General features: G+C 38.5%; 1 protein-coding gene across 5 annotated transcripts in view; it reads right to left on the minus strand.

Annotated features, from left to right (window-relative positions):
* Window positions 1-27,645, minus strand: part of LOC147023888 (regulator of G protein signaling 7-like) — a 318,575-nt gene that overhangs the window by 27,753 nt on the left and 263,177 nt on the right. For 4 of the 5 annotated variants that reach the window (XM_085889789.1, XM_085889790.1, XM_085889791.1 and 1 more), the window contains 5 exons: window positions 8,276-8,350; window positions 7,526-7,633; window positions 5,216-5,277; window positions 1,394-1,504; window positions 936-1,061 (listed from right to left, as the gene is read on the minus strand). In XM_085889789.1, coding sequence (XP_085745915.1) covers window positions 936-1,061; window positions 1,394-1,504; window positions 5,216-5,277; window positions 7,526-7,633; window positions 8,276-8,350 — 482 coding nt within the window. The remainder of the gene's footprint in view (window positions 1-935; window positions 1,062-1,393; window positions 1,505-5,215; window positions 5,278-7,525; window positions 7,634-8,275; window positions 8,351-27,645) is intronic. The other variant, XM_085889793.1, reaches the window with a different exon arrangement.

A 27,645-nucleotide genomic window follows, 5' to 3' on the forward strand; every position in this document is an offset into this window, starting at 1 on the left:
GAATCAATTATTTAACTCTTCAATTAATTCATTTAAAAAAAGTTAGATTTGAATGAAACAGGGGTAGTTTAGGGATGCTATTCACCGATTGATTAAGAAAGTAATTATTTTACGATTATTTGTTTATTTTAATTATGCAATTAACTAATCAATTATTGTACACCACGCCCTCCAAATTCCATCTCCATGTGCTGCAAGGCGGCATAAAGGCGCCCCGGCAATGTTGCGCACTGGAGGATTTGTTATTTATTTATTTATTTGGCATGGGGGTGGTGCAAATTGAATATACCTCCTACTTGTTTCAATTGTGTTGCCACAAAAGAGGTGCAAGAAATGCATCTCGCAGCACATGAACACCTTAATCTTGCATCTCTCGGTAAAGATGTCAAAACCGACAGATATATTATTCTAAAATTGCCAGAATGATTGGTGGCATCTTTTATTTTGGTAATGGTGAGAGTATCCGTTAAAGTGTGGGAGATCATGAGTTTAAACCCCGGCTGAGTCATACCAGATGTTAAAAATTGTACGTGCTGTTTCCTTGCTTTACACTCGGCATTCAAACGCACAGAGAACGGATAAACAACCCTAGATTGGAATTCATGGGGTGGAGGAAATTCCTCCTTAGGAAATGCCCCACAGAGTGCGGTAAAAAAGAAGGTGGCCCCATTTTTGTGGCATGGCTAGTATCTGTCGTTAGCCATGGATCCAGCTGTGGTGGCAGCCACTGAATCCATGGCTAACGACGTTTTTTTCTCATCTCACAGGACCGAGTCTGTGTTGTGTCTCGTGTATTCATCTGTATGTGACATAAGTCTGTGTGCGGCAGCTCCACAACGAGCCTTAGATCCTGATTTAAAAAAGAAAGAAGAGGAAGAAACAAAAACATTGTTAATGAGGTTAGGATTTTGTGCACAACAGTATCTGCCACTTACTGCAAGTTTTCAGAGCTGAATTCTGACTCGAGGAACTTTAGGAAGTGAGCACGGCCAAGTGGGTCTTTCAGAACTTCATCCAGAGACAGACCCCAGCGACGCACAGCTGACTGGCTTGGCTCTTTACTGAAAATCACATTCGGACACATGAATGAATATGTGGTGTGGACGTAAATAATTAAGAAGAAGAATCAGCATTTCAGAACCTTTCACCCCCATCCACCTCATTAATTATATGATGTCATCCTTGTTTGTGTCTATTTTTAATCAATCATTGAGCCTCACTATTCCGTCAACTAAACTCACCGTCTGCCCATCCGAACTCAATCCTGCCACACATTTTGTATAAAGAATCACTGACATATAAAGCCAAGACCGAAACAAACAACAAAAACATGCAGACGATGTTTGTTTCAACTATTGTGTGTGATGGCCTTTCTGTATTGAGAGAGTTCTACCTTGTATCCATGTTCCAGAAGGTTGTGTCGTCGGAGATCCATGGACACGTTACTCCAGTAGCCATGACGAGTGCATCAAACTCTGTGTACTGCTCTGTGTAGGTTATTTGGCTGTTATAGACAACATGGCAGTGCAGATTAATTGTTAATTGCCACCCAGCAACTGAGCATGACTCACATTGTCATCTGCACTTTGTCTTCCTTGACAAGACAGAACCTGATGTTCAAAAGCACGTTTTTTTTTTTGGGTTTTTTTCACTGCATGGGGGAATTTTTGCAGAACAGATACGCTGTACGTTTTAAATTTGCCTCGTGGAATTTTTGGCTGTGCTCTTTCTTCATTGATATGGGGCTGTACCCAAAATACGTGACGCTTTGGGAGGTGGAGAATGGTGTTTCCCAGAATGTCACGGAAGGGGGTGGGGGAAAAGAATGTTAAAGCCAGTCACGTGACAGCATCCCTATCGTCATGAGGCCATCTTGGATTGCCATTCACCATGACAGATCATGTCAATTTTGAACGACCTTGCTTTCGATTGAATTCATCTAACAATGGTGGAGGTGCTGTTGAAATCATTAATTCAAAGCAACGCGAGGGCATTTCCGAAAAGGAGTAAGCATGAAGTTGAACTCGTTTATAAAAATTAGAGCGAGCGGAAGGGCAACACTATCTCATTGACAGAGCTATCGGATGCCATAAATTAAAAACAAACAAACATGTAGAATGGAAATTTGATCGAAATTTAAAAAAGCGACATTGCTCTCAATCACAGATTAAACTAGAGAGCGAATGGTACACGATACCCCACACAGTGTTCAAGTATATACTTCAATTTTAATAAAATTAATGATTTTAATGATCGTTTTTTTGAAAAATCCGAATGTTTAGCACTGCTGAAGCAGTCTCATACACTGTAATAAGACGATGTTGGGTCACAGTTTAGGAGATCGAGACCACAGAACGCAGCATCAATCGGCATCATACACAGCCATGTCAGCAGTCTCTTCTTCACCCTGACACTGCACCCCTCTCACATGCCACGCCCACTTCCCAGGGGCTACGCTTCACGGCTACTATTAAATACACCACCTTATAGAACACGCCCAAGTACTGCAAAACTGGAGGTTCTTGACAGTACAGTACAGTACAGTCAGACCCTGCTATTCGCTATTTGCAGACCCCCCCCGGTTATTTATTTATTTATTTTAACACTTCAGCACTGGTCTCCTGTATCCACCTGGGAAATTAAAAATCAGCCAACATCACAGCATTACATTAAAAAAGGTGCAAAAACAGATCTCCTGAACTACAGCCCATTTAACTTACTCTGCTTCCAATCATCAGCAAGATCATGGAATCCATCATCACGGTTGACATAAAATCATTCCTTTGCTCTAACAGCCTCATCTCAGATCATCGACTTGGATTCAGACCTGGTCAGTACCGTGAATATGCTGCTTCTCCTCACCCAACAATGGTGGAGACCCTCAATATCAGACATGAGATCAGGGCCGTCTCTGGATATATCTCGAGCTTTTGATATAGTCTGGCATCCTTCTTTGCTTTCCAAACTGTCTGCCTATGGAATCCAAGGCCAACTCCACTCTTGGATTACTGACCTGCTCCCCTCTCAAAGACGACGTGTGGCTCTCAATGGAACCCATTCATCTCCCCCTCTCTGCTGAGGCTAGAGCACTCCAAAGTGGAAGAGACCACATATTATTCCTAATCTTCATCAATGATCTCACTGACTGTAAAATCCTCTTTTATCTCTTTGCTGATGACTCCACTCTCTGCCATGAGATTCCTCATCCTTCTGACAGACAGGCAGCAGCGTCTTCCATCGACTCAGACCTTGACAAAATCACAAACTGGTCAAACAAAATTTTATTCATGTATCCATATTGTCCACCCTTTGTGTTCTCTCCTATCCCCTCATCATTACATGCATCCCTCATTTGTCTGTCTCCATCGACATTCTCCTTCCACCCTGCTATTGTTGTTTCCCTTTTCTCCTGCTGTTCCCTTTATGTTGTGTCCTGATTTGTTCTGTGTAATCACTCTTTCACGAGTCCAGACCATGTTAAAAAAAAGTTTTTTTTTCAAACAATGCCCTGACATTCATGGACACTGACATTCGCGGAATTTTTCAGGAATGTATCCACCATGAATTGCGGAGACTGACAGTATTATGAAGGCGATTTGTGTTCTCATGTTCAAATGTATAATTAAATTTAAACAAGTAAAAAACATAAAATGTCATAGCCAACGAAAATGTCATAGCCAACATAGCCAACCATATTTATGTACAACTAAAATGGCCACCAGTCTACCAGTCGGCCGTCTTTGATGTAAGCCTTCATTCTTTATCTGCGTCAAGTTTGAACAACATCGGTAAATGCATGTCCGAGAAATGGTTGAGGACGTGTTCAACATTGGGGTTTTTTTCAACTGAAATGGCTGCCAGTCGGCCATCTTGGATCTGATGTCAGAAAAAAAAATGACGTGTCGATGTAAGCCATCATGTGTTGTCTCTTTGCCAAGTATGAATAAAATCGGTCCACACTTGTCTGAGATATGGTTGCGGACGCACGGACACGAAAATCGAGACCAAATCCATGAGCCCCCGTTTCGGACCAAGTCTAACGGGGGCTAATGAAGGTTTAAAGGGGTTTAAGGGAATATAAATAAATTAATTCCAGGATTTACCGCCGTTTTACCCAGTGTCTATTGCACCACCCTCTCGAACACGCTGCATTAGTTCTTTGTGCCTGTTGTTTGTGTCCTTGAAAACATCCTTAAAAATAATAAGTTTCATGTTTGGAATGATTTTCAAATTTGTTTGACTGCCAGGCAGGTAGAGAAAGTAAAAATATTATCTCACTCCTCTCTGCACATGTGCGATCTGGACAAATTCAGAGACAAAGTACTGCTAAACGGCAAATGTGTCTTCCTATTCATGTTCTGAATAGTGTTCAAAATATAACATTCAATTTTAATAAGTTGTAATCATAAACTGATAAGATGGATGGACAGACAGGAACCAATTGTTTTACCCTACTTTTTGCTTCGAATGTGTGGGGTAATCACGTATTCTTTCGGGTGGGCGTCTTAGGGGTGGGGTGTTGGGGAAGGGGGTGGAGAGTGAAGGTATAAAAAAACTGCCAAAAGAAGCCACATACTTTGTGTACAACCCCTGACATCTCATTGCCCATCACAAGTTGCCTTCAGGACATTAAGAGTTAAGCATGATGTTTAGCTCTCTTGCTACGGCAAAAAAGTAGTGGACTGGTAACACAAAAATAACAGATCAGGTCAGGGACAGACAGATTGTCTCCTTCCTCAAAGTCATTAACAAGCCAACAGGGATTTTGCAGACATTCTAATAGTGACATGGCAGACATGGTAGTTCTCCTTACAGAGTAATAAAACTGAGTCGGCCTACTTATAGCGATTTCGGAAAGCAGGTAGGGTGGCCTCGAGGTACACGCACTCACCTATTCGCTGTCTAGCCCAGGTATAAATCTCGACTCAGCTACGACCTGTGGTCCAAGTGTTTGTCACGCACGGCGAAGCATAAATGCGTGCACCATCCCTCGGATGGACATAAAACTGGGTCAGTCTGCCTTCATTAGTTGGGGGGACTTAAAGATCCTACGCGAAGATAAGGCAAGCTATCGCTGGCTCCCGAAACAAATTCCTGCTCCAACATACAGGGGCACTGCATTGGTGGCACCACCATGTCCCTGCAATAACTGATGCAAACCCGTAGTCACGTGCTGCATATGAACTATGATGACGACACGATTTGAGACGCTCACCTTTCTGCAACTTTTGAGACCTTGAGGCAATGCCTGTCCAACTGCTTTTGCAGAAATTTGATCTAAAATGGTATGAGAGACAAAACTAATCAGTCTTTCTGAGATGTAAGTAAATGAGTTAGTTTGTGCAAGATCTAGAAAAAAAAAAATGTTTAACTTGAAAAGAGCATCCAAAGCACCACCATCACTCTGCTTGCACTCTCATGCATTTCACCAACTCTGAATCCAAAGTCATCAATTACATAATGCATCACAACAAGAGATTTATCAAATGATCCTGAGAGAAAGGAATGTACAATTCATTAATCTTATTTACAAATCATTTGTCTTCTACAAATCCAAAACAAATCAAATTTGTATAGATCTCATCAGTCAAGGATCGAACCCGTGTGAGACAAGTGAAAGACAAGTACACTACTTCCGAAGTTCCGAGCTATCCTGTCAGCCCCGAGCGAGATGGTGTTATGTTGCTGACTCCAGTAGCGTGCCAAGTTTAATATCCAGGTGTTTAGCCTGGATACAATGTCGAGGCTCATACGAGACGTAACACACAGAACATACAACAAGGGGAGCAGAAGACGGATGGAAAAAAACAGTGGGGAACAGAGACATTAGGAGATCTGTGGAAGGGAGAGGGATGGGGGCGGGGTACACAGGGTAAACAAGATGGACACCACAGGGTCTTTCAGAAAGGAAAGCAGGGAATTTGAAGGAGGCGGGCTTGGGGTGGATTAACGGGGGTAGAAAAGATCGTGGTTTTGGATGGGGGAAGATAAGAGGTGGTGGTGAACAGCTGTTTTGAAGACCTGGAGGGAAGAATGGGATTGAAGAGTATGGGAGTTTGCTCCAAAGGTGGGGAAAAAAAGACGAATGAAAGAGTGAAGGTGAGCGGTGATCCGTGATTTTGGTAGTTTTATCAGAAGGGGTTTGCTGGCAGACCTTGAGCGCTCTGCGAAAATATGGGGGGCGGGGGGGGACATACCTCAGACATACCGACCGGGGGGGGAGGGGCGAGGCCGGAGAAGAAACGTAGAAGACAGAAAGACCACCGACCTGCCTGCGGTGAGAGTGAGAAACCCAAAGACAGCGTCATCGCGGGAGATACCAATGATCCCAAAAGGCTTGGTTTCCACAGCATGAAGCCGAGAGAGGTGAAAGGTGGGAACACCTGGCCAGAGGGGAGAGCAGTACTCCATCAGGCTGTGGATGAAAGCCTTGTTTGTGGTCAGGAACTGAAGTGTGCCAAGGAAGGACTTTGCACAACAGAGGATGCCCAGTCGGCGACTGCCTTTGGAGGCCAGGTTGGAAATGTGGCTTTCCCATGAGAGATCATGGCAGATAGTGAGACCCAGAGGCTTGAACGAAAGGACTTCTTCAAGAGGATTGTTGAGAAAGTAGATGGGGGGGTTTCGAAACGGTCCTTTCGGAGAGACCTGGTGAGAGTGTGAGATTTATCTGGATTGAAAGACATATTCCACGTGTTGGACCAACTTGTGATTTTACCCAGATCTGCAGAAGCTGCTGCTTCCCGGTTTGAGGGATGACAGGTGGTACAGCGGGGGGTGGAGTCATCAGCAAAGAGATAAAGAGGATTTTTCAGAGTCAGAGAGATCATTGATGAAAACCAGAAATTTTAAAATCTCACATCTTTGGACAGCACAAGATCTTCAGCACCGTCTGAGATGGAAGCCCATTCAGTTACCAGATGCTGTGCCTGTTTATGTAGCTCATCATCAGTTTGTCGATGCCCACCACTCAAGCTTTCTCATCCTTCGCTAATCTCGCCAATATGCGTTTCATGCCCACCCAATCAGTCGGTCATTACTGTGAGCATGTTCGTTTTTCCATTATATATCCTGTGCAAGGTAAGCTGTGTATGTGCTCCACCCTTCCACGAGGCTCCAACCTCTGTAAAGGAGAGGGGGACAAAAAAAATCATTTTCACCATTGTTTAGTTCCACTGTTTGTGCGGAGAGAGGAAAAGGAAAGAGTTTTGGGGAATGGAGAGAGATGTGATAAAAGATGTTTGGAGAGAAGGTGAGTAAAAGAGAAGAAAGGTATGTATGGGGCACAAGGAGAAGGAAACATCTGTGTATGCAATAAATAGGTATTCCCCTTTGTACATTTTCAATAGCTGCTCAGCATACATATTTGGTTGTTGTAGTTATTTTGATTTCTATATGTCGATTATGGACAATTTGCCAACAAGAGACTTTAGCTGAAGTGCTGGATGCTGTTTAGCCACCGGAAGTGTGCGTAAGCTTTCAACTGCAGTGATGGCCATAAACACAGGTACAAAGCTGAGCTTACCTTTCGCCGCATCTCACCCACTGTTGGCGATTGGACATCATCATGAGGTGGAGAGAGATTGGAGATGCAGTCTTCACTATCTGAATCTTCTTGGATCCCGTATACTGACTGCCAGGCAAGGGGAAAAAGGGGGGGGGGTTAGAAGCCTTGCTATGATCAGTGTAAAAAAGCAGGTGGTATTCATTTTACAATATGATTGGCCTTTGCCAAGAAACATTCAAAGCTGGCAGGTTGACAACAGTGGATGCCTATCCTTCTCCTCCTTTGTATGCAGCACAAGGCTGTGGGTAGCATCACTGGCTGAGGGTGCAGCTATGCCACTGATGCAATGCCTCTATTACTGGTACTCATTTTGCCAATCTCAGAAGGATGACAGGTTGAGTCAACCACACCTGGTGTTAATTCATTGGAAGACAGGAGCTCAAATTCAGGACCCTAAGATCCCAAGATAGCCACCCCAACTGCGAAGCCAACACCAGGTTTCGATGCTTATTTTTCATTATGGGAATATCTCAGTAGAGAATGGAAAATTTGATTCCTTCTGAATGCACCGTTGTGGTCAACAAAATGAACCTGCAGTTTTTGGTAGTTTTATTTTGGACATGCTCGACACTTTCTTCTTAAACTACCATCCCCCAGATCCCATACCAAAATTGATAATGTATCAGTTCGAGTGATCGCATTCTAGTGGCATCGGTATCCTTTACAGTTATTTCACAAACAAACCCCAAGTGCGATGCGAGTAGTCACCTTGCGTGCCAACTTCTGTGACCTCGGTCGGCACGATTTCTTGATGTCCTCCTCCATAACACTGACACAGCCAGGCTGGGGAACGTGGTGGCAGTGAAACTTAATGATAACTTTTATTACTTTGAGTTGAAGGAAAAAATAAAAGGTATGGTATGCAGCAAGAGCAAAAGACTATTTAAAAAGAATTTATTTTTCGTGTGCTGATGAATGATTCTGGAATTCTTGACAGCAGAGTATAGTCATGTCTGCTTCAATAATAAAGTTGCACAATGAAACATCCATCCACCTCTTTTGCCAAGGATATTCTTACATTGGCAAGCCCACAATGCCTTTGATAAACTGCACTCCACAGGGATCGAGGACGCCCTACACAGAGAAAGAAGATATCGAGCCGAGGATTGCCAAAGGCAACGCTCGCACGTTTCGAGCTTCCAAGCAATTTCAAAGCCATTTAAGCAATGACTGTACCAATTTGTCAATGGCACGAAAAAAGAAGAAAAGAAAACAGCATCTCCATCAAAGCAAACTAAAGAAAGAGTTACTTGACCTGTCCATGGCGTTCTCATCTAAGAACATGGCTCATGAAGTTGAGATCCCAGATGCATCATCCACTAACATCCTTGTAATTTGTGTGAAAACAATGTTCTTATACAATTTGATTTTTCAAGTGAAGAAAATATTTTCTTAACAACATTTGGATAAAAAAAATCATCATCCTCCTCAATGTACATAATCCTGATCAATCTTTTTACAGAGCAGAGCAGTGGTGGTGCCAAAGTAGTCTCTGGGCAAGGGTTCTGCTGGGTGATTTGCCATTGGCTTCCCACTTCAACAATCAATCGGGCAGGAATTTGGAATTTGTACCAGGGTTCTGGCGATAACTCGCCCACTCTTCATCGAAACCCTGTGGCATCTTTCATATCCGCCAACTCACCCAGTACAAGCAGACAAGTTCTCCAGCTTAACGTCCTTCACATGGACAGAGCACATATTGATGCGTCGCCCTGTGTCCTGTCCACAAACTCTTTACTCATATCTGTTAGATGGTGTATGGTACATTGTGAGTCGATGCTTGCACGTCTGTAACTCATATATGAAATCCATTGTTTGTAGCACATGACATTCATGGTCATATTGATTTGACATTCATGGTCATGGTCATATTCACAAATGGTCATATTTTTGATCTGTGTTAGGAATGGCAGAAATATCTCCAGATGTCTTTGAAATTTAATTTATAAATAGATGTGTGTCATTGTGAGCGTTTTTGTGAAGAAAGACAGGAATAAAGTTTGGGGGCCTGTAATTAAGATTACAACAGGAATGAGCTGGACCTCTATATTTACCAGAAAGATGACAATGATCCCTAACTTTGACCTCTCCCTCAATTTGCTCCTCACAAATATGACAGATACTGTTCTTCCTAAATTCCTTTTTCTCTCCCTTTGTTAATGACATTGGTTTGTCGGTTTTAACCATTATTTCTCTTCGTCTAAAACAGTCTTTTTCTAATCGTCTTACAAACTCCTCTGAGGAATCTTCTCCTCTACAAAGTTCTAACTTCTTGTATTCATCACCAACAGATGATTTGATATAATAACAGCAACCAAAAGGAGTATGTTTTTGATGTTTATTTGTGTATGATTTATTTGGATTTGGAGAAACAGTATCTTTCTTTTCAAGGATACTTTCAAAATCAGCATATATCACAAATGGATGTTTGTAAGATTTGTTGTAATCTTTGAATGATATCTTCTTTCCTACTTTTGGTATATTAATTACGGTTGATTTTTGATGACTACAATATTTTGAATGTTAATTTAATCGTCTTTTTCGTATAAAAGAAGTTGAGGAATCTCTTACAGGGATATGTTTTATTTGTTCCATTGAATACTTGTGAGGTGATTAGTCTTGATAAATTTTTGATGCAAGCATAATGTGAATTTTCCCCAAACTATAACACAGAAGGTCAATGTGTGTTTCATCATATTTATAGTTGTTTGAAATTTTTAATATTTGAACTTTGTTTGTATCCTTTAATCCATATACATTAACAGATATATTATATTATTCATTTTCTCAAATTTAGGAATATCTCTCAATGACATTGGAAACTTTAAATCTTTAACATTTAGCCTATTCTGATATTTCTTATAATGTTCAACCTTCTCAGGTTTCCATTATGGAGGATGTAAGTGAGCAAGAACAGACCATAGAAAACATTTATTATCTTTGTTTTGAATATTGACAACCGCTTTCTTAAGTTTTATCTCTTTTAGTAAATCAATAAAAGAAGAAGCTTTAAGAGGATATGATTTTAAGATATGTATATCTAAAAAGATAATTTTTGTAATAGCAAATCCACTACCTACTAGAGTGTGATCAACATCTTGTTCTTGTCTCTGGAGTTCATCGTAAACATCACATCTTACAAAATCTTGAAATGATGTGATAAAGTGAGTGTTTGTCCTTATATAGGGAGTCGTTTCATCACCTTCTCTTACCATATTCAATTTTACTCCCATATAAAACTTAAAAGTTTTCATTTCACTTAATGTGTTTTTAATTAGTTTCAATATTTGTTTAACCATATCAACAGCTTCAATGATTGAAGATGGTCCAGGATCTTCAAATCAAAACAATCTTATTTTTATATGTCCTTTAAATGCCCCACCAGTGTTTTCAATGGAGAATTTAGTGGCACCTTACCTTTCTTCATTCTTCTTGTGTTTGTGTAATTGAAGGTGTTTATTACAAAAACATTTTTTTTAAAGAATATCATTATCACATCTATCACAATGTTTTGTTTCTTGGTCAAGTGGAGATATTTGTCTGAAAAGATTGAATGCGTGTTTGTTGCTTTGAAGGTGTTTTTTATAACATTTATATTCATGATTACAAACATCGCAGTATGTTGTATTCACCATATTTATATAACAAAACTTTGCTTCAAATAAAATTTTCTTGATGAAAATTCCGTTGAATTTATAGGTTAATCTGTGCTTCAAACCATTTTAACCTCCAACTTTTTTCACTTAATAAATACAATGTATCAAAACACAAAAGACAAGTTTCAATCAATCTCCTCATTTGTAAAAGATACTGAGAAATATGTCAAGGATGTAAAATTGAACAAAGATAAATATAACAACTATTGGATAAAAACAATTATGGTGAATAATATGAGTTCTTCAATTTCCTTCAGTGGAAGGGCTTTTAGTATATCTGGAAGAACATCAAAGTAGCTCTAACAAAAGTTTCACCTCTTCTTCTGGCAATATATTCAAAACTAGAAAAAGCAATGTAACAAGAAAAGTATCAAAAACGAAAAACCTTATGGATGAAGCTTTCGAAAGTAAAGATAAGACCATCTGCAATATGCAAGGAGAAATTTGTATTTTTTTTTCCAACAACCCTAAAGATGTAAATCTTGATGAAATAAAGGACGTTAATATATCAGGTGAAGTGACATTTCATTCAGGAGTAGTTGAGGACCATTTTAAAATTACCTTTAATATAAAACAATGTAGTAGTTGAATCTGTGAGTGAAAAAAAGTAGAAAGATATAGATGGTAATGTTTTTTCTACAAATTATTCCCGTGCTTTCGAAGAAAAGCGGGAATATTGTGATTGTCTCCACTGTCCATCCGTCTGTCTGTCTGTCTGTCTTACCCTGCAACTCCTCCTACACCGTTTGAAATAGGAACTTGAAACTTTGGGACATAGTAGATACATGTATGGGGAAGTGCACAACACTTTCAGATTTTTGATATGACCCCTCGGGGCCGGGCCAGAGGGGTTGGGGTCATGGGGTCGATTTTTAAATAAAATTTCACCTCGCGTTAATGGGACAAAGCAGTGCGCGCGGGAATATGCGATGGTGTGCCATCGACAACATAATTCTATTTAAACAAGTCATTATTCAACTGAAGATTTTGAAGATTATGAGAGTGATGATGGTATCTCTGTTGGAACAGAAGACAGTTATGATGCCGAGAGTTTGTGTTCAAACGATAGTTGTGAGAGTAGTTTTATAGATGATTGTGAAAGCACCAATGAAAGTTCTGAAGATGATACCGAAGATGAATTTTGTTTGAAGTAAAGTTTTACTTTATAAATATGAATAGTATACGAGATCTTGAGCCTCTTGAATTCCCTGATTCTCCATATGACAAATTTGAGAATTGTCCTGCATGTGATAGAGTGGGATTAAACACAGTCAGAAGCCCATAAACAATGTATATTCTGTGATTATCTTCGAATAAAATAAAATAAAATTTAAAAAATGTAAAAAAGAAGATAACCGTTTCAAAATTACATCAAAAATTAATGTTAAGTACGAGGATGATAATACACCTTTTCTTACAAGAGAAGAGACCGAACAAACAAACCAAACAGATTTATATTATTAACGATTGCCACTTTCAGGGAAATGTCAACACAAGATATTGTATAAATAAAATAATGGATTATCTTGAAATTAAACCTGAACTTAGGATAAAACATTGAGTTTCAAAAAAAGCCAATAAAAAATTAAATAACCTGTTTTCCAAATATATAAATGATTTTTTAGCCATTTGGGAAAATAAGATAACATTTGACAACCATAAAAATCTTCCAAATTCATGAAGATGTCTCATAGTTGGTTCAAGCAGATATGGAAAAACCTTCCTGCTTTTAAAGATGCTCCATACTCCCAACTTTTTAGATTTTGACAATTTAATAATTTTCACAAAGTCAAGTTTTCAACCTGAGTATCAACTACTCTCACAAGGTTTTAATGCGGGTCTTCAAAAATAAGATATAACCGGTTTATTTAAACTTCAAAACAAACAAAATGATAATAACATTGAAGATATAATACAACTATTTTGTGATACACAGAAATGTAAAAAGAAATCAAAACTTATAACTTGTATTCTGAGTGATAATACGGATGATATACCTTCACCCCAAGATTTGGATAAATCAAAAAAGAACCTCGTTATCTTTGATGATTGTGTTAATGAGATAAACCAAACGGTAATGGACAGCTACTACACAAGAGGGAGACATTCTTCTTGTAATTGTATTTATCTTAGTCAATCATACTTTCAACTCCCTCATCGCTCAAAAAGAAACAATGCGAATACTTTTGTTTTATTCAAGTTAAATTCAATAGACATAAACAATTTTTGGAGAGACAATTGTTCCACATTATGTAGTAAAAAGGAATTTGGGGATTATATGAAGCAAATGACTGAAAAAAAAATAGTGTTGTGAAACAAGATGAGATATTAAGGGATATATTTTTTATTTTATAAACAATCACATACATAAATGGCAACCATTATTATTAATGTTGTGGGTAAATGTGCTTCTGGAAAAAAAAACTTTCATAAATCAAGGTTCTTGAATTGTAAAAATGAAAATATTGTAAGTTTAAAAAAAACACCATGTGATTCGTATTGTATCTACAACAACCAGAGCAATGCGACCAGGAGAAGTAGAAGGTGAAGATTATTACTATATTTCAGTGGAGGAACATGCGATTGAGGAATAAAGGTCAAATATTTGAGGAGGTTTCTCTTGGTACAACAAAATATTCACATTGAAAGAGTGAGTTAAAGAAACTAAAATCTGGTGGTCTTGGGATATTAGAAACGAATCCAGAAGGAATGAGACAAATTATTAAACATTTGAGTAGTAATGGAGTTAAGATTTTATCATTCGGTTTTGATGTTGATGTTGATGAAGAAACTCAATGCAAATGTATGAAAAGGAGAGATACAAGTATTAGTGAAGAAGAAATTCCAACTCGTATTAATGTTAATAAAGAATTTGATGAAATATTTAAAGAAAAGGACTTATTTGAACACATCTACTTTCATGATGAAAAAAAGGAAAATTTCCCTGTTGACCTTTACAATTCAGTAAATTATATTTTCCAATAAATAAATGGATGCGAAAGAAAGAACAAGAAGATTTAAGGAACATCAAGAGTTGGTTTCAAAAGTTGTAAAACAACAGGAAGACATGAAGAAGAAACATTTTACATGTCAATACAAAGATATTTTATTCCATATTTCATAAGATGAGAAGCACAATCCTTCGTTTTAATTTCACAACAAGCGACCACACATCTTCATTTCCATACCCACTACAACTATATGCAACAAAAGAATATGAGGCGTCTTTGTTGTCTATGGAAACTCATAATACCTTGTTTAATATCACAGAGAAAAACTATGTTTGGTTATAAACCAGGAAGTGGATACAAAACGATAACAGTTTCACCCAGAGCATATGAGATTTCTCAAATATCTTCTGAAATTGCTCGCCTTTTGAAAGAACAGGGTGATGAACCAAAAAATATTGTTATAGATATTCAAAAACATACTTCAAAATCAACTATTAAACTTAAAATTAACTACAAGGTTAATTTCACAATTGATAATTCATTTAGAGAATGATTGGGGTTCTCCTCAAAAAAGATTGAAACTAATGGGACGTTTTAGAGTGATAGTCATTCAAATATCCTCAGGCATAAATTCGGTATTAATTCACTGTGATTTGGTTGATGGTGCTTATAATGATAGAATAAGAACAAATAAAATATTTTCATTCAGTGCATACTCAACCCCAATTCGTTATAAGTTCAATATGGAACCAAAAAAATCTGGTTTATCTTCCCGTGTCTGGAAAAACCATATGCAGAGTAAATTTTAGGATAACCGACCAAGATAATCGCATGATTTCGTTAAATGAAGAAATTATATCCATCAGAGTTCACTTACGTGAAGTTTTCCAATAAATAAATACGATGGTTATTGTGAGGAAACACGACTTGGGAAAATATAAAATAATTACAGGGGATGGGATGTTCCTTTCCCCAAACTACAAGGGTGAAGGTATGTATCTTGGTAGAGGATACCATAAACCTAAGAGACAATGGGGTGTAGGACATCAATTTAGAAAAAAAGGACATGGGATAATTGATACTCAAATGGGTATAGGTTCAACTATTCTTCAACATAAAGACCTAATTGGTTCAACTGCTTCTGCTGTGGGAAATGTAGCGGGTACTATAAAGAGAATAAAAGATGCCCAAAAGGAATCCCATAAATTGCAAACAATAAAATGAATTGAGAAATGCAAAACTCAGTTGTCTCCCCATGAACGACAGAAAATAATTCAAATACTTGGGTCAGGGTTTCAAAAGTGTCAACATCTTTTTTCCTAAATAAATACAAGTATGGAAGCAATTGATAGTATCTCTGATTTTGATGACACCATTGTCATCTCAAACTCCACTAAAAAAGAAGACTACTTCAAGGTAAATACTATAACTGGAACAGACTGGAATACAAAAGGAACAAAAAAAATCAACAAACTTATTTGAATCTAGCTGAAAGTTTCTTGTTGTGTAAATTTACATTCACTAAGGCTGTGAATGACACAAACGCTACACTCGTAAAAGGATTCTTCTGAAAAATGTTTGATAGTGTTCGTTTGTATATTGGAACACAAGAAGTTGAAGTGGTTGATTATGTTGATTATGAAATGATGAAATGTACACGATATTCATTCAGTGATAGAATGGGAAAGGGAGCGGTCGAAGGTTTTATTCTTGATATGGCAACGGGAACAAACACTGACCCTGGATTTTGTCAAAGAAAAGGAATGTATAATGATGATGCAAAAGCAGGTAATAGTTTTACTGTGGCAGTTCCTCTTAAAGGTATATTTGGATTTTGTGGTGATGATAATGTTCTGTATGGACATAAAATTAGATTTCAACTGCAAAGGAGTGATAATGAAAATAGATTGCTTTTGGTGTGGCTAATGCTTTTGCTGTTCAGAATAAATTTGTTATTGATGAAATTAGTTGGTATATTAGTGAATATACTCATCTTAAAACAGAAGTTATGTTGAAGAGAAGACAACTCAAAGAAACCACTCAATGTATCATACCTAAAAAGATGTCAACACGTTAAACTGAACCAAACCACTTACACGTGGAATTTAGGTGTTCTGGAAGGAAAGCCACGATACCTGTGGCTCATTTTAAAAAATCAGATGGTCATACTGCTACTGATAGGAATAATGCGTTGAGTGATAATGCTAAGGTGAAACAACTTCAAGTTTCTCTGGATGGAAAATTTTATCCACGAGATAGATTGGAATTTAATTGGGGAAAAATGATTATGCTGAAGCATACAAGTCTTACCAAAAGGTGTGTGAAAGCAATGGAAATAAAGAACCCATTTTGGATATGACATGATTTAAAAGCCTGTATACAATCTATGCGATTGACGTGAGTGCTCAAAAGGAAACTATAAAGTCCAATGGAGTGGATACTTCCCTATACATTGAAAGAGGAGAGAGTGGAGAAGTTGATACATATTGTTTGCTTTTGGAAGAAACAGAATTACAGATTATTACAGATAATGGTGTTATGATTAGTCTCACATAATTTTTTTTTTGATAAATAAATGAGTAGTAAAGTGCCAATTAGGATATATGTTAATCAAATAAACCTTCATAAACTATCATTTTGCATTCAAAATCAACAGCCTTGCATGATTAACATAAATACAATTCAGAGAAAAGGAGCAGTAAGAATTGATGTTTTGCTCATCACAAGAGAAAAGGTGAAAATCTTGAATGATACTGGCTCACTTAAAATTAAAATGTCAAAACCAATGTTGAAGAAATATTCAATAAGAGAGACGAGTGGAGGATTTCTTCCATTTCTAATTCCTTTATTTGCTGGTTTAAGTGTGGCTGGAGCATTGACGGGTGGTATTTCAGCAGCAGTCAAATCTGGGCTCAAAAAGAGTTGGAAAGACATAACAAAGAGTTGGAGAAACAAATTAGTGGAAGTGGTGTAATTGTAGATTTTGCTGAAAAACTTGAAAGCCTACCTAATAAAGCGAGATTGTTGGTTGAAGATATGCTTTCTTCTATTGCACAAGCAGGTGTAAAATTAACTCAAAGGGGTAATGGGATTATATATTTCTCATCAATAAATGAGCATTGATGAGTGGATTAAAGAATTTGGAAAGAATACAACATCAAATTTAGAACTTGTCAAATATTGTAAGAAACTAAAAATTGATAATGTGGTTATATGTATGAGAGATGAGTTAAACTTGTCTAAATATACAAAGAATATTATCATGAATTTAGAAGATAATCATGGAAACGGTTCTCATCGAGTTTGTATTTATAATGATTAATGGCGTATATTTACAGAATGGTGTTTATCAAACATTTCAAGCCCAATAATTAAATTCCCAGTGTTGTGGTCAATTATGTCTAAATGTGTTATTTCAACTCAACAAAAATAAACATTTTTATGATGTTATTTTAAATCTAATATAAATGACTTATGTTTGAAAAGATGGTTCTGCCTTTGGTGCATCCCAAGAGCTGGATATTGATTTATCAAATTATTACACAAAGGCACAGTCTGAATGACAGAAATATAGTACAGGGTGTCCCTAAAAAAATGACATCATTTGAAACTTGAATATCTAAGTAACTACATGTCCCAGTCAAACGAAAGTAAATAGGCTTCATGTTGAACAATAAAAGATTTATTTATCAAAATTCGAACAAGAGATTCAGAGGGATGTAGATTTTATAACCGTTTTCTCAAAACTTCACAAATGATGAATATGCGCACCGCCTGTGACACGACACACGTCAAGTCGGTGGTCCAGCTCCTGCCAAACATGCTGTAGCATGTCTTGCGTAACATTCTCCAGCGCCTCAGTGATTCTCTGCTTGAGTTCCTCTAGGCTTGTAGGAAGAGCGGTGGGGGGGGGGGGATATAGACCAGTCCTTTCACATATCCCCATAGAAAAAAAATCTCAAGGTGTCAAGTCAGGTGAACGTGGTGGCCATTTCAACAGTACATTGTCATTATCACTGGCATTCCCAATCCATCTTCCTGGTAGATTCTCATTGAGATAAGAATTAAACATTCAACTCAGTTAGTTTTTACACATTTTGTTAAAATTTGAGATCATTTGAGCAAGAATTAGCTATGTTATTAGACTACGAAATGATGTCATTTATTTTGGGACACCCTGTATAACAAAAAATATAAATATGAAAAATGCTGAAAATTAATAAATTATCCAAGCCTGACTGATGCGAATGACTCGGTGAGATTAAGTGATTTATCACAATAAAATATCCTTAAATAAAAAGCACGTTTTGTTAAACAAGTAGAAATTACAACCACAACACCTGGTTCGACAAACCATACACCTTTTCTTCTTAGTATTGAATTTTATAAAGAAGGAAGTACAGTTAATATGAGAATCGAGAAATGGAGGTATAATATGTGTGATTTAGGATATAATTGGTCTTTTTCATTAAACCTGGAAGACCTACATGATTTTAATCACTCATAAAGAAGAATATTACCCTCTTGGTAAGAATCAGGAGATATGTGGAAGCACAATTAGCAAAAAACACATACACGATTTCAGGAATGGTAAATTATATGATGGTGAAGCAATAGTTTATATGACAAAGGAAGGATATTGGATAATTATAGAGAGCCGAGGAATACAAACTGATTTAACAACAGGAAAATGGGGTGGTATACGTGTCATCATATTAATCTATCATGTTTCTGATCCATAAATGACAGCAAGAAGGCTTCAAGAAAATTAGAATTTTTGCATTGAAGGATACCTACAAGAAAAGGGTGTTCAATTTTACATTCCTTATGAATTGGAACATAGACACGGGCAATTTTCAATTAAAAACTGGCCTTATACTGATGTTTAAAAAAACCCACAAATAGAGATTTGATTAAAATATTAAATAAATATACCATCAGAGATGGGGAATCCCCCGCCATTGAATGAAAAAGGAAATACATATTCCAGATAATGAGGGAGGCGAATTGGAAACAAGACACCATTTGGTCATCATCTCGAAAAAGTTCCCCAGGGGTGAGGAACGTAGTAACCAAAAATAATTGAAATCAGATAAGCGGTTTTCCATTTATTACAAAAAATATTTTTTTCTCAAGATGGCCACCCCAGTCGGCCATCTTGGATCCGGCCACGCCCAAAATCAATAGGGTTCTTCCTTTTCAGGTGGTACATGTGACCCAAATTTCAAATCGATATGGTGAACAGTTTATGAGTTATCGCACTCACAGCTATAAATGTTGACGCCCAGCCAGCCGGACGGACAACGGACGGCCGACCCGGGTGACAACAATATCCCCCTTCCCCCACACGGCGGGGGATAAAAATGAACTTCTAAAGGTGATGAAATATAAAACTCTTTCAGAAATCATCAACAAATCTTATTGGTTTCCTATTATGAGAAAAATAATTATGGATACAACAGTATCACAGAATCCCGATGAATGTGTATGATATTCTATGGGTTGAAAACCGGGCGTAGTGGCGTGCGCCTGTAATCCGGCTACTCGGAGGCTTGGGTTGGAGGATCGCTTGAGGACGGGAGCTCTGCGCTGGGCCGCGCTATGAGAGGGTGTAGGGCAGCCCGGAATCATGTCGAAACCCAATCCTTATCCCTGTGTCATAAGAGGCGACCAGGATTGCGTCAGGAAGGGCATCCAGCATAAAACCTGTGCCAAATCAGTATGAGGATCATAACGGATGAGCCTCTGTGGAGACCCCTAATGGGAACAGCCGAAAGAAGAAGATTATATGGGGTGAAAGTGGTTCGGGGATAGTAAGGGGATGAGGAAGGAGTTGAAGAAACTGAGGCAAGAGAGAAGGAGGAGAGGGAGAAAAAAAAGAGAAGGAAGAGAGGGAGAAGAGAGAGAAGGAAGGAAGGGAGAAGAGAAAGAAGGAGGGAATGGAGAAGAGAGGAGGAAAGAGAGAGAATGAATAAATATAAAAATATGGAAACCAGTGAGATTAATAAAATGATTGGAGATATTACAGAAAATAAATCGATCTCAACGTATTGAGGAGGAAAACAAAGAATTGACAAGTCTTGTAAAAATATATACGTCAACAGTATTTACATCAATTTCAGGAATTTCAGGGAGAAGATTTAAACGACAAAGTGGAGATAAAGAAGAGAAAGAAGGAAACGATTGTATTATTGATGATGTTGGTGCAATTAACTTTAATCAAAGTTTTACATTTTTTTCTTTAATTAATGGAGGAGAGAGAAAAGATATTTCTAAGGATTCTTTATGTTTTGAAAATCAAGTTTCAAATGTGCATGTTGGAAACTAAAAAGGTTTTCGCACTCTGTAGGAATTTTTCACATAAATAAATGAGTTATTGTCTCAAATGTAAAAAGAAAACCAAGAGTAAAAATATCTCGTATGTAAAAAGTAAAAATAATAGGGTTATACAAAAAGGTACATGTGCGGTGTGTGGCTCTAAAAAGAGTAAATTCATCACCAAACACAAACGAGGGAGAGATACGCAAAAGTTTTTATCAGGAAATAATTTTACAACAACTGGAATACCAGGGGAATTCCATCAACCAGGGTATTCTTTCTGTGACCCAGGAACAAACTAGAATAAAAGATTAGATGAGGCTGACAATCCTAAACCGTGGAGCAAACCTATCAATCAGGTTGATGAAGTGTGCATGAGGCATGATATCGATTATGGAAATAGCACAACATTGGAAGAAAAACACGTAGCAGATCGAGAAATGTTGTATAATTTATCTTTGATACAAAATCCAACCTTGAGAGAAAAAGTTGATCGGTTCATCGTGAAGAAAATGATCAGTGCTAAATTGAAACTTGGGCTTGGAAATTGAAAAAACTTATAGGCTCTAATGGTGTCATTAAGATTGAAGAGCAATTAGCTGATGAATTACATAAACCAATAATCACAAAGTTTCATAGAAGGAAGGTTTATTCCAAGGAAGTTGATTATATCTGGTCCGCTGGCTTGATTGAACTCAATAATGATAAGGGGTACAAGTCTGCTTTCACCGTTATTGATTTGAGGAGTAGATATACATGGATTGTCCCTTTGAAAAACAAAACAGGTAATACTCTTATGTTAGCCTTTCAAGAGATATTAAATAAAAGCAAGAAAAAACCTAAAAAATTGTGGACTGATGAGGGTACAGAGTTCCACAACAAAACATTTATGAATTTTCCTTAAAATAACAGCATTACATTATACAGCACCTTCAATAAAGGAAAAGCAGTTGTTATTGAGCGATGCAATCGCACTTTAGACTATATAAAAAGTTCACTCAACTCGGTTCTCAACAATGGTTATCTATAATTTAGCACATTGTAGATAAGTACAATTATACGATTCATACCTCAATGAAAACGAAGCCATGAGAAACATTCACAAAATGAGAATATGACAAGTCTGAAGACGATGATGGTTCACGAGCGGTATTTGACGATGTAGATTGTTTCAGAAGTCAAGGATGAGACAATGTGATAATGTTTGACCAAGTTATAAAAATGATCAACATGATGTGGTACGAGTGACAGGTTATGAGCTGCAAAATGTCGAAAACCCAGTTTCGTTCAACAACTTTAAAAATTTGACCTTTGCATAACCTTTAAAGGTCACAAAAACAATGTTGTGGACATTAAAATAAGGAAACAGGATACATGCTATAGCTTAATGGAGTTAGTTCGTCGAAGAAGGTCGAAAACCCGGTTCGATTCCCACAACTTTGAAAATTTGACCTTTGTGAACTTTAAAGGTCAAAGGTCAAGGATTATGACCTTTGGTGCAAAACTTCCTCTGGAACATTCCAGGAACAATATAACGTCATTTTTGCTATATGGCATTTCGCACTCCTCCGATTATCCATACTTTGATGAAATCAGTGTAAAAACAAACTTGAAGGGGGCGCCACGGGCAAGGTGTTCGAGATAGAGCAAAATGGTTTCAGGACTTTAGGTGGGGAATGTCCTCAAGATTATGCATAAAAAATATTGTCATCCTAGCTCTCAAAGTTTGAGCGGTCGTATGATTTTTATGTCAAAATTCGAAATTTTCTAAGTTCGTGATCTTGTGACCTTGACCTTGGGACGAAAATGAAAAATCGAGCTCCGTGGGGCTATGCAGGTGCCATTGGGCTAACCAAATACTGAAACCCCTGTCAGATTCGACAAACCCCCGAGGAGAAGATGCAAATTGAAATCTGCTACCGCCTAAAAACATGTTTTTTGGGTGTGGCTCCACCCATAATGGGCACACCATGCGCATTTTCAGGAAAACACAACTAGATCATGATATAAACCTCCCACCAAAATTGTCAGGATCGGATCAAAACCCACGGAGCTATGCTCGGGACAGACAGACGGACAGACAGACAGACAGACAAACAATAACGAATATAGTGGTCACTTATTTTTTTCGTGAACCAAAAGAGAGATTAATGACATAAAGCCCAAGTTCAAAGTTGGTGATATAGTAAGAATATAGAGGTGGAAATCTCATTTTGAAAAGATTATTCTAAGCAATGGACAAATGAACTTTTAAAAATTGTTGATGTAATCAGTACAGTTCCTTGGACTTACAAATTATGTGATTTAGAGGGGGAAGAGATTTTAGGTTCATTTTATTCACAGGAATGACAAAAGACAAAGATAATAAATTGAAAAAAATAATTAATAATATCAAAAATTGACTCCATCCCTTTTTGACTCCACGCACACAAGTCACACCCACATGATTAGTTTATTAGTTTCCTCCCCACACATGTTTATTTAATTAAAAAATTGTTCCACCCCTTCTTTGTTTCCATCCACACAAGCCCCACCCACATAAGCCCCACCAATACAAGCCCCACCAATCCAAGCCACACCCACACATGCCACACCCACACAAGCCACACCCACAAAGCCCCACCCCTCCCCTTCCCCTTGTACGCCCCCACCTTTGACCCACCACACCCCCTCATCCCACCCCCACCTTCCCCACACACACACACACGGGGAAGGGAGGGGGTGGGATGAGGAGGAGTGGTGGGTGGGTCGTTGGGGGAGCACACCTACCCCCTAACCCTAACCCTCCCCCTCCCTCCCCTTTGCACTTCCTTTATTCTTTTTTTGTAATTAAGAATAAAATAATTGTAAGGAAAGCATATGTAATTAAACAACATTGAAAACATTTAACATTTTTCTTTGAGTATATATTCAATTGTGAAAATGAACGTTCTTTCCAGCAGTCTGCTTTGGATATCTTGCAATTTTGAAACTCAGACACCATATTCTGTTCAAAACAAAGAGGGAAGAACCATTAGGGTACATAAAGATGATTATATAATGATATTAATAAAATAATAAATGAAACATTTACCTCCAGAAGATCGAGTTTTGTACCAGATTCATCCAGACAGGCGTTGAAACTGAAAAAAAAAAAAAAATAATAATTCAACACTCCGTGGTTCAAAACAGACAAAAATTAACACCAAAAGAGACAGACACAGACACAGACAGAGAGAGAGACAGACAAAGAGAGAGAGAGAGAGAGAGAGAGAGAGAGAGAGAGAGAGAGAGAGAGAGAGAGAGGAGAGAGAGAGGAGAGAGAGAGAGAGAGAGAGAGAGAGAGAGAGAGAGAGAGAGAGAGAGAGAGAGAGAGAGAGAGAGAGAGAGGAGAGAGAGAGGAGAGAGAGAGAGAGACACAAACAGACAGGGGGATAATTTCTCACCTTTCTTTTGACTTATCCAACATCAGGGGGTGTGAAAGGTCTTCCAACAACCGAGACATGATGTCATTTAATTCTCTTCAAAATGATTGAAGATCTATAAGGATTTCATTTATATTCTGCCATTCTTCATGATATTCGTTGGCTTCATTTTCAATATCAGTTATCAACGAAGTTGGAATTGGGGACAACCTGTCAGAAAAAAAAAATACAATAATTATTAGCCGTATAGTGATTTAATTCTGTATAAAACAACAAATCATAAATTGGTTTAAGGATCTCACCTCTCATCTTGTGAAAACAATTGATCTGCAAGGTCGGAGTACTTTTCTGAATACTCCATTCTCCGAATGAAACATGCCAAAGTTCGCGTTTGACAATAAATAGTACAAGTTGATGACATAATGGAAATGAGGAAACAATGTTTTTTTGGGGGGGTGTGTCTCTCAAAGGAAATGAGTCACATTTTTGCTTCGGGCGAGGGAGCTTGGTTCTCAACCAGGCTGACTCATTTTCAGGAAAAATAAAACAGCTTGCTTCAAATGATTTTGAGAAGAACTTTCATAAAATAAATATCATACTTTCATAAAATCATAAATAATGTTGAATTTGGAAAGACTATGAAAAATATAAGGAATCGACAAAATACTATGTGGCTCGGGAGGTGGTCAGCCAAGAGCATGAAGAGAATTTTATCATTTTATCTCTGCTCAACAAAGATACTTAAATCAAGAACCAAGTTTCAAGTTATTCTTTGTGAATATACTCGATGGAAATGAATGTAATAACAAAATTAAGTTATTCTCTAAAGTAGAACATGAACAAATATTCATTGGTTCGCTCTTTGAGTATCATGAAAATATAAAAGGACTTTGATTATGTTGGGGGGAAGAAGTGCTTTAATCAATAAGTCTCAATTTTTCATTCGCTTGTATGGAAGGGAAGGGGATAGGTGGGGAGGAAGTGAGTCTCCCATTTTGAGCTTTTGGGGCTTGGATCAGATAGTTTTTCCCTTTTTCCCCATTCATTTGAATGGGCGTCCCAGAAGCAACATTTCTCATCAACTCACAAGGTCCTATGACTAAAATAATGATGTTCTTCTGCTGATGATGGACCAGAAGAAAGAGGAAGAAATTTTTTGCATATCTTCTGTTTCTGGTCTAAGGGTTTTGAGTTTGTCACATATTGTCACAAAGTAACTCCCCCCCTCCCCCGACCCAAATTGTGGTGAAGTGCGGTTAACACCAACCAACCTCCCGAGATGGCCGTGCGCTTTCTTATTACTCGGGGGTGGACTCATTGATCGACAGAGATTTTAACACGTGCTCGAAGGGCATGGCGGATGGGCGGAGGAGTACTTGGAATGGAACGGACGAAAGGAGGATGACGGAGAATGGAATGTATACACAGGAACACTGCACCAGGACAACACAATGGGGGTTTAATCCATGAACCCACAACAATTACACGAATAGTTTCTTCAAAAGGAATACATTTAATGAATATACACAAATATTTACAAAGACAACTAGAGGGGGAGCACTTGGGAGAGTGCAAAACCTCCGCCGCCAATACTGCTGGGTCACTCAAGTGAACCTAATATCTTATTCATTAAATATGATGTCAACAGTGCTGAGAGTTATAGTTATTTTCTCCAACATTTTTGGGGGGGCGGGGGGGAGGGTTGGAAATCACTTAAAACATGTAAAAATGCAAAAAAAAAAATCGAAATTTTGTTGAAAAAAAAGTTGCAAATTTTTTTTTTTGAGGGGGGGGGTTGGAAATCACTTAAAACATGTAGAAATGCAAAAAAAAAATTTTCCCTAAGAATTTTTTGGGGAGGGGGTAACAATTTTTTTGGGGGGTTGGAAATCACTTCAAACATGTAAAAATGCAAAAAAATAATTTTTTCTCAATTTTTTTTGGGGGGGGGGGGGTTGGAAATCACTTAAAATATGTAGAAATGCAAAAAAAAAATTTTCCCTAAGAATTTTTTGGGGGAGGGTAACAATTTTTTTTGGGGGGGGTGGAAATCACTTAAAACATGTAGAAATGCAAAAAAAAATTTCCTCTATTTTTTGGGGTGGGTTAACAATTTCTTTTGGGGGGGTTGGAAATCACTTAAAACATGTAGAAATGCAAAAAAAAAAAATTCTCCAACAATTTTTTTTGGGGGGGGGGGGACCAAGTCTAAAATTTAATGGCATGATCCTTGGACCATACCTAACCCCCCCCCCACCACCAAGTTTCGTCGAAATCCGTCGAGGAGTTTTTCCGTAATACTGTTCACAAACAAACAAACAAACAAACAGAAAGGGGTGAAAACAGTAACCTCCATCCATCTTCGAGGATGGCGGAGGTTAATGTGACGAATTTGGAAGCCTTGTGCACACAGAGACAGCAGTCCCTAAGCTTAGTTATTTCGATAAGTATGTGTTTATAGTTAGGGCCCCCCGACCAGTATCTAATTGGAATTACACGTGTGTGCTGCGAATTACTTTTTTTAGTCAGAGTTTTTGCAATACAAATCGAGCCTCCAGCCAACCGAAACCATCACTCCTTCACTTCGCACATCGCGCCATTACACACGAGTGTCCAGCCACGTACGTGGGCGGAGATTTCCATCGCCTCAGATCGAGACTCCGCCCAGAAAGGCAGGGGCGTGCCCCTTGTCCAATCACGCACATAGGCAGACTTTCCCACACACCCCGGCCAATGAGGGTGGAGACCGCCTCAGATGGTGATTTTCCTCACCCCGGACAAGAAAGATAAAAGGAACGCCAGGCTGGAGAGGTTGGTCGTCTTGGGGGTCACAGGTTTTGGTGCTGGCTGGTTCGTCTGGTCCTGGGTCATCGTCGTCTCTGATCTTCTCCTTGGTCTTGGTTGATTGGTGCGTGGCCGGTTGGAGAGCATGGTACCTGGTGCTTGGAGCGGCATCGTGTTGCGGGTTCGAGTCCCGCCAAGCCGGATCGTCAAGGGCCGCACGAGGCGGGAAGGTCCAAGCGAGCATCCTTACCTCCAGCTCACCTTCCCTCCAAGCTGGAGGTATCAATAAAGGCTGCGGCCATCATTTCTTTTGAGGGTGTGTATCTGTGTGTGGGCCCATCTTCAAGTAGAATTGTGTAATTGCTTTCTTTTGCTTGTTGTAGATTATTTACATTTCTTATTCGGCTAACTCTGCTCTTTGCGTGTTCCCTTCCCCCCATTGTAAATAAATCCCCTCTTGTTGAATGTACCAACTCGTTTCTGTGTTTCTTTCATTTTGGGGGCCCTCGAGGTGCTGGATGAGGAGTCTGAGCCACAAGGATTACGGGTTTCCTGGGTCAAAACTAAGATCTAGGCTTTCAATGACATCTTGGATGCTGCTTTCCTGTCTGTACCTGTTTGTGGTGAGGATGTTGAGGTCGTGGAGAGATTCACTTACCTTGGCAGTGATATTCATGTCTTAGCTGGCTGTGAGTCAGAGGACAACAGATGTCTGGGTCAGGCCTGGGGAGTCATGGATTCACTGGATCATGGGGTGTGGTGCTGCTGGTACCTGTGCGGAAGGACAAAAGTCTGAGTCTTCAGGTCCTTGGTGCTTCCAGTCTTGCTCTGTGGATGTGAGACTTGGACTCTGACCAGGGATCTGAGACGAAGACTTAATTCCTTTGGTACAAAGTCTCTTCAGAGAATTCTTGGCCATCGCTGGTCGGACTTTGTGTCCAACACGCGGTTGCTGATATTGATTC

This window comes from Eptatretus burgeri, chromosome 7, assembly GCF_056783735.1.
Source record: "Eptatretus burgeri isolate ZD-2024b chromosome 7, Ebu_testis_v1, whole genome shotgun sequence".
Classification (NCBI taxonomy): domain Eukaryota; kingdom Metazoa; phylum Chordata; class Myxini; order Myxiniformes; family Myxinidae; genus Eptatretus; species Eptatretus burgeri.